The sequence below is a fragment of the Oncorhynchus mykiss genome, chromosome 2 (genome assembly GCF_013265735.2).
Source record: "Oncorhynchus mykiss isolate Arlee chromosome 2, USDA_OmykA_1.1, whole genome shotgun sequence".
Taxonomy (NCBI): Eukaryota; Metazoa; Chordata; class Actinopteri; order Salmoniformes; family Salmonidae; genus Oncorhynchus; species Oncorhynchus mykiss.
This window is the reverse complement of record NC_048566.1, coordinates 71,765,254-71,773,628: the sequence shown is the minus strand read 5'-3', so window position 1 is coordinate 71,773,628 and position 8,375 is coordinate 71,765,254. Positions and strand designations below refer to the sequence as shown.

Genomic DNA, 8,375 nt, shown 5'->3' with positions numbered 1-8,375 from the left:
GGTTGTGCACAGTGCACCAATATGATGAAGTGTGAATATTTCTGCCACCCACATACAAGAAAACGGTTCCACATAAATGACATTATTACCTGCTCCACCACCCATGTTATCTACATGATTAAATGTCCATGTGGGCTGTGTTATGTAGGTAAACCTCTCATTCTTTCAAACAATGAATTAGTGAAGATAAAAGTTAAATCAGGAGAAACGACAGGGATTATCCAGTCACAGTACATGATTTCTACCTTTAGAAACATGGTTATATTAAAATAAAATATGATCATAGTGGAGAAATAAACAATAACAAAATGCCCAATAATATAGCCCAAATATTGTTCCTGTATTAAAAATACAATGCAAAACATGACAGGTAATACATTTGACTGTGAATAATGCAACCATTCCTTATTAACAGGGATTGAAGGCGGCACACACAAACTGAATGAAATACAACACTCATATAGAACTGAAGCACTATTGTGCTTTTGTGTTAACCTCAGCCAGGATAGGGCATAAAGTAAATACATTAAGGTATGGACCATTTTAAAAACCTCAAATATATTACCTGCTTTTTAAATGTATTAAACTGATGGGCTATAAAAACAGCATGGTATAGTGAAAGATAAATTGCTTCTGGCCTTTTACAAACTATACTGAACAAATTTATAAACGCAACATGCAACAACTTTACTGAGTTACAATTCATATAAGGATCATATATGTCAATTGAAATAAATTCATTAGGCCCTAATCTTTGGATTTCACATGAATGGGCATGGGCGCTGTAATGGATGGGTCTGGGAGGGCATAGGCCCAACCCCTGGGAAGCCAGGCCGAGCCAGTCAGAATTAGTTTTTCCCCACAAAAGGGCTTTATTACATACATAATCACTCCTCAGTTTCATCAGCTGTCCGGTCTCAGACGATCTCGCAAGTGAAGAAGGCAGATGTGGAGGTCCAGGGCTGGCATGGTTACACGTGGTCTGCGGTTGAGACCAGTTGGACTAATGACAAATTCTCCAAAACGTCAATGGAGGTGGTTTATGGTAGAGAAATGAACATTCAATTCTCTGGCAACAGCTTTGGTGGACATTCCTGCAGTCAGCATGCCAATTGCATGCTCCCTCAACTTGAGACATCTGTGTCAATGTGTGACAAAACTGCACATTTTAGTGTGGCCTTTTATTGTCCACAGCACAAGGTGCAACTGTGAAATCATGCTGTTTTTATTTATTTTATTTAACTAGGCAAGTCAGTGTTTAATCAGCTTCTTGATATACCACAACTGTCAGAGGGATGGATTATCTTGGCAAAGGAGAAATGCTCACTAACATGGATGTAAACAAATTTGTGCACAACATTTTAGAGACATAAGCTTTCGTGTGTATGGAAACTTTCTGGGATTTTTTATTTCAGCTCATGAAACATGGGACCAAAACTTTACATGTTGCGTTATATATATATATATATATATATATTACACACACACATATACACACACTTCTCAGTTACAACTAACAGTTAAAACTTCGTCCTGCAACAAATAGTTTCATTGTGTCACTGCTCACTGGTCCTGTGCCTTACATACTGTAGGCTATGCTTGAAAATAATAATTGTTAACCAATTTAAAAAGTAATGGGGAAAATACTGAAAAGGGTCAGTTTGATAAAATACTGCCAACATGTTTCAAATGATTCATAATTTGAGCCCTCTTGAATGGTTCATACATTCTCAAAACACTTATGTAACTTTGGAAAATAACACTAATGCTAACTTATAAAAGTTGTTACTGACCGGAGTAATTAATTAATTCACATTATTCTCACTGTTTGTTTTGGATCAAAGGCAATAGGAATATCAGGCTATATTTTTCCAGGAGTAACATTAACTGATTGGCACATAGAGTAAGAGCACTTGATTGAAACGGACCATGGCAGCAGTATTGAAAAAGCTTTGACTGCTTTGCTGTCTGATAGGCCTGGCCTACATCAGTGTAACACACCGCATAGCCTAGTTCACAGACCTGCAAGCGGACATTTTATGCATGCAGGTTTAGTTTTAATTCCTAGTTTAAAGGGATAGTTCGGGGGTTTTGGCAATGAGGCCCTTTACCTATTTCCCCAGAGTCCGATGAATTTGTGGATAACATTTGTATGTACTGTATCTTCGTGCAGTTTGAAGGAAGTTGCTAACTAGCATTAGCACAATAACTGAAAGTCTATGGGAACAGTAGACTTCCAGGCATTGCGCGAACGCTGGTTAGCATTGACTCACAAAACTACCAAAACACTGCAAGCAAATGCAAAAAAATGCTATCCACAAGTTCATCTGACCCTGAGGAAGTAGATCAAATCCACAATTATCCCTTTAAAAGGACATTTACTGCACTTAATAAAGCATTGAAACAAAATAAAAACATGTTAGTTCATACACATCTCTGTAAATGGCACTGTTGGCATTGTATCCTTATCATAGAAAAATAAAACATTTTGTACCATTAGTTCAGATTGTCTAAGAAAGTCCGAAACTGAATATCCATATTCAATTGAAGCTGTAATGTCACAAAGCAACCACTTGTGTTAAAATAAGTTCAAAAATAATTAGCACAAACAAGAAAGAACAGTTGACTGGATAAGTCAGGCATCTAATAAGGCACACAAAATCGGAAACTATGAAGCCCAATATACGTGGTAAAACACAAAGAAATCCATACTAAAGTAAAAGCTTCAAGCTTGTGTAAAGAAATGTTACACAGCAACACATCTTCATTAAGGTAATACTTTGATGACCTTTAAGCAGAACATTATTTAGGGATTCAAAGTGATTGTACTTATGGCTAACATTGGTTGACCAAAGTTAAGCATGAAGTCCATAGACATTGTTTCCCTCAATTAAGTGTTAGGTTTGTTCAGACTGAGAGACACACTCCCTTGGCTGCTAAAAGTGCTCCTAGGGCTATCTGTGCTGAGGCCTGTCCCTGAGCTGTTTGAGGTAGCTACAGCAGCAGGCACTCCAGTATCTTGTGTTTTGATATAAACAACATAAAAGACAGGCAGGATAATGCCTATCAGGAGCATGGCCACCACAGCATTCCACCACTGGATGCCCCAGTCTGCTCCATAGCTGGTCAGGCGCTGGCCTCTGGAGCCCAACTTTTGTGGCCTTTCTGCAGCCTCTAGAAAAACCTCATCCTGTGCATTTGTGGTTTGGATCAGTCTCTCAATGTCATGGTCCACTTCCTTGAGGTAGTCGGTGTATTCCTGTAGATGTGGCCTACCAGGGAAGCTGGCTGTAAGTTTGCACTGTGGCTGGGGCAGTGGTGTGGCTGAATTTGAGGTTCCTGGATCTGGCACTTTTAGCTCTGTGTTAGCCTCAGTCAATAAGCTGTGTTTCTTCACAGGGATTTTGATTGATTTCAAAGCAAATATATCCTGTTCCTGAATCAGGTTGTTCACTCTCTTTATGTCTGCCACCTGTTGAGAGGAAGACAAGTGTCAATATTGGCATAATGTGAACACACAGTATCAGTAGCCTATGCAGACATGTATGTACAGTGCTTGACGTAGTGTCCTGTAGAGCAGTGGTGGGAAAAGTACCCAACTGCCATGCTTGAGTAAAAGTAAAGATACCTTCATAGAAAATGACTCAAGTAAAAGTGAAAGTCACCCATTAAAATACTACTTGAGTAAAAGTATTTGGTTTTGAAAATACTTAACTATCAAAAGTAAAGTATACATCACTTCAAATTCCTTATATTAAGTAAACCAGAACCCATTATTTTCTTGTTTTAATTTTATTTACAGATAGCCAGTGGCACACTTTAAAACTCAGACATAATTTACAAACGAAGCCCGTGTGTTGAGTGAGTCCACCAGATCAGAGGCAGGAGGAATGACCAGGGAGGTTCTCTTGATAAGTGCATGAATATGACCATTTTCCTGTCGTGCTAAGCATTCAAAATGTAATGAGTACTTTTGGGTGTCAGGGAAAAGGTATAGAGTAAAAAGTACCTGATTTTCATCAGGAATGTAGTGAAGTAAAAGTAGTCAAAAATAGAAATAGTCAAGTACAGATACCCCCCAAAAACGACCAAAGTAGTTATTTAAATATTTGTACTTTACACCACCACTGTACAGTACACTGTACAGTTTGCTGCCAGCAAATACTAGGGCTGCAGGACTTACCTTGCAGCCATATTGCAGAGCAAGTTTGTTGAGGTTGTCCCCAACCAATACATCCCTCTCCAGCAGCATGAGGCTACCGCGTCTGTCCTGTTCCAGCTCCTGCCACCCCCAGGGCCTCAATTCCATCACATTGAACTCTTCTTCCTCTGAAGAGCCAGCAGAGTCATTCTGCTGGCCTCGCCTGAACATGTACACCTGGCCATCTACACTAGCATGGACATCCACTGGGGCCTGGAAGGCGCGGGGAACAGGGTCTCCTCTCCGCATCACAACAAGCTACTTTAGGTGGACAGAAAATACACAAAATTGTTAAGTGTGATAGCTAAGGGTTTTATAATATGTAGCTAGCTATGCAAACTGAATACAAAAAGTACCACTGACATTGTTTCTGTAGGTAGTGAACAGCCAATTAGTCAACTAGTCTAGGGACCATGTAGTCCAGTGGAGGCTCCACAGAGGAGGAAAGGACAACCATCCTCCTCAGTGAATTTCATAAAAATTTAAATACTGAAACATTTTAGACAAAACAATAAATATATATATTATGTCACCAAATATATATATATATATATTCATATATAAATATATTAATGTCACCAAATAATTGATTAAAACACACTGTTTTGCAATTAAGGTCTACAGTAGCCTCAGCAGCACTCTGTAGGGTAACACCATGGTCTAGCCAGAGGACAGATAGCTTCTGTCCTCTTTTGGGTACATTTACTTCCATACAAAACCTAGGAGGCTCACGGTTCTCACCCCCTTTCATAGACGTACAGTCATTATGACAACTTCCGAGCTCCAACCTATTAGAGCTCTTCCAGCATGAACTGAGATGTTGTCCACCCAGTTAAATTATCAGATAATGAATATAGTACTGAAACCATAAGCTACAGCTAGCTACCACTGCAGTGCATAAAATGTGGTGAGTAGTTGACTCAAAGGGAGATAGTAGTTGAACAAATTAATTTCTTCCAAAATTAAGGAGAAGCAAGAGAGAGATATTTGGTTGTACTTGTTTTTTTACATGAACTTTAACTGAGCTAGTTGAATGCAACTAGCTAGTTTAGCCTACTCAAACACCCAGCTCAAACAGAGAGGGGTGCTAGCTGACTATGGCTATCCAACACTGGAACTTCCAAGTCAAGGTAAGCTTTTGGTTGTATTCATTTATTGCCACCGGGGCCCGCTAAACTGCTTTCTGACTGTGTATGAATGTAGCGGGTTGACTAATGCATCAGTTCTAGTAGCTATGTTGACTATGAGGTGACAACAATGTAGGCTGTGTGTAGAGGTTAGCAGTCATGATATGAAGGTTTGGCTTGGAAAGGTTTTTTCACCTGGTTACAGACAGCTGATGTGTTGTCCACAAGCAAAGAGAAAAAGTGAGAGGAGAGCGTGTAGATAGTTTCGAGAAATAATTATATATATACACAATGAGCAAAGTGATCATGCAGCTATGAAAGTGTACTGTGTTTGTGTGTAATCAGGGGTGTATGCATTCCACCGATTCTGTTAACTTTTCTTAAACGGAACAAAATGGAATGAAACGCGGATAAACATACATGAATTTGTCCAATAAAAACTCTAATTTGCAATTGTTGGACTAATGACTACACCCTAGATCAGCTAGATGCAGGCAAGAGTGTGCAAGGCGGTATTGAATGTGTCACTGTCTGTCACTTTGATTTCTTAAAATTCTCTCGACCTGTGTTGTAAACTTTCCTTCATAGGCTAGGTTGTAGAAACGTCATGATGGGTATAGGGGAAATTGGAGTATCATGTAGTAGCCTAAACCTATCGATGTTACATTGAGCTGGGTGAATGGAATATGAATAATAGTCATCCAATATGCTGTAATAGAAATAAGGCAATGCTCATAAAAATAAATATATCCTCCCTCGTCTTAAACGGCACCGACTGCCACTGATGTAGTCTCATTAATCAGGCTATATTACACAATTAATTGGTATATGCAGCCTGACACTAATGCCTGCAAAATCATGCAAATGCAAACTTACTGTTGTTGAATGAAATTACATTTAAACTTACTCTACCGGTTGTCTGTGCAGTTTGCAGCTGCTCGAAATTTGAGACAAAATATCCATTGGAAAGTATTGTTTACCCTACTTTGTAGAGAGCTGCTAAGTATATGGTTAGGTACAAAAGTAAAACAAATTTTACATTGGATATTTGGTTTTATTGAACCAAGCATGCCATGACAATGAAAATGGTATATTCTGAATCTGGGGAGGATAGAGAACAATCAACAAATTTGCGTGTGAATTTTCAATTTTTTTATTCCGATTTCAATCTCTGATTGTTCTCTATCCTCCCCTGATTCAGAACACACCATTTTCATTGTCATGGCATGATTGGTTCAATAGTTATATAAATATCCAATATAAAACTAACTTTACCTCGGTGTGAACTGAGCCACATTAATGGCTCTCTGAAAAGTCGGGTAAACATGTGGATATTTTGTCTCAAATTTCGAGCAGCTGAAGGACAGACAGCCGGTAGAGGACTGTAAATATAATTGTATTCAACATCGTCTTGTAAGGAACATTTACACGATTTTACAGGCATTAGTGTCAGGCTGTATATAGCTACCAATTAATTGTGTATAACAGCCTGATTAATCAGACTAGGGGCCATGAACAGCCAGCCCTCATACTAGTCTCAACTAGTCTAGACTCGTTAGCTATGAATGTGACTAGTTAGTATATAGCAACAGGACATACAAAGTGGCATTCAACTATTAAAAGAGATAACTAACTATACCTACCATAAAACGACAGGACGAACAAAATAACCAGCAAGCTATTTAGCTACGTGGTAACGTTAACAGCTACCAGTAGCTAGCTAAACGGCCGAATATATTTTTGACATTCCATGCTTGCTTGCTTCCTTCACTCACTCACTCACTGACGTAACTAACATTCGAGCTAACGTTACACTCTAGTTTATTAATCAAACTTAAATAAAATTGACAAAATACGTGAACCCATATCACATCATATTACCAAGTTAATAAGGTTTGAGCTTGCAACTCACCCGGGTTTAAAGTAACTCATCTAGTTTTCACATAGTGTCAAATTCCCACAAAGCTGCCAGAACTGACACACGGCTCAGACAACCATGATGCCTGTGGATCGATGTACTGATTCAGAATCAGATATTTGATCATTCCTCTATGGAGAACCTTATTTTGGGGGTAAAGAAATCGGATCCTAGGTCTGTGGTACGCAAACCCAGTGGCAGTGTAGCAGGGTATATTGACAAAAATATGCACCAATCAAAAGATAGATTTCACCAACGTTGACCATTAGGGTGAAGATACTGCGCCAATGCCCACACCTATTTGAAAATGTATCTGGGAAGGAAATCTCAGCAGAATGCTGCATGTATGACGTGAAGCCACCAATATAAAGCACAGGAAGCCACCAGCCAACTCAGGGTTTCCCAAGCTCAGTCCTGTGGCACCCCTATGGGTGCACGTTTCGGGTTTTTCGCCCTAGCACTACACAGCTGAATCAAATAACCAACTCATCATCAAGCTTTTATTATTTGAATCCTCTATGTAGTGCTGAGTTCATGCTGCAGCACCGGAGAGGTTTTAATTTATATACAGGCTATTGTTGAAAAAGAGGATAGTCTAAGTTTGGAAGTGCTAAAATTGTCTATAAACTGTAAAAAAAAAAAAAGAAGAAAAGAAAGTACAACAGAACCAGTTACAACTGAAGTATCTGATCATCAATGAATTAGAGAAAAAGCCATTTGTTTTTTAACAGAGCAGCTGCATATCATCAGGTAGGCCTACAGTATATGCACTTGTAACTTTTTTAAATTCCAGAAACAATAATTTTCTTAGTTATACATTTTATTTTAATAGATGAGTGTTGACTGTGATTAGGGAATGAGAATATAAGAGGATCTGCTAGGCTAAACTAACAAACTAGGCATGCATAGCTCACTCCAAACTTGTGTTTCTACAAGTGATTTCAAAGTCACTCTACAGTAGAATGTAATACAGCCTAAATGTAAAATGTATAGGCATGTTGTTGAAGTGTCACTCCGGCGCTCGACTGCTCCCCATCTTTAAGCACACCTGTACTTCATTACCACCCTGATTACTCTCCCTTCATATTGCCCTCAGTAAGTATCATTCAGTATACATTTCTCATGTTCA

General features: G+C 38.8%; 1 protein-coding gene across 4 annotated transcripts; it reads right to left on the bottom strand.

Moving 5' to 3' along the window:
• Nucleotides 1-1,382: 1,382 nt before the first annotated feature.
• Nucleotides 1,383-7,378, bottom strand: LOC110495533 (lysM and putative peptidoglycan-binding domain-containing protein 4). 4 transcript variants are annotated; one of them, XM_021570845.2, is made up of 3 exons: nt 7,241-7,378; nt 4,184-4,462; nt 1,383-3,472 (listed from the first exon to the last, which is right to left on the bottom strand). In XM_021570845.2, exons 2-3 carry the CDS (start codon nt 4,448-4,450, stop codon nt 2,891-2,893), a joined length of 849 nt encoding a protein of 282 aa, XP_021426520.2. In that variant the 5' UTR covers nt 4,451-4,462; nt 7,241-7,378; the 3' UTR covers nt 1,383-2,890. The 4 variants fall into 4 exon arrangements, with proteins under 4 accessions (XP_021426520.2, XP_021426537.2, XP_021426530.2 ...); XM_021570862.2 differs by having other exon boundaries at nt 4,184-4,459; nt 7,241-7,373; XM_021570855.2 differs by lacking the exon at nt 7,241-7,378 and adding an exon at nt 6,972-7,104.
• Nucleotides 7,379-8,375: the final 997 nt, after the last annotated feature.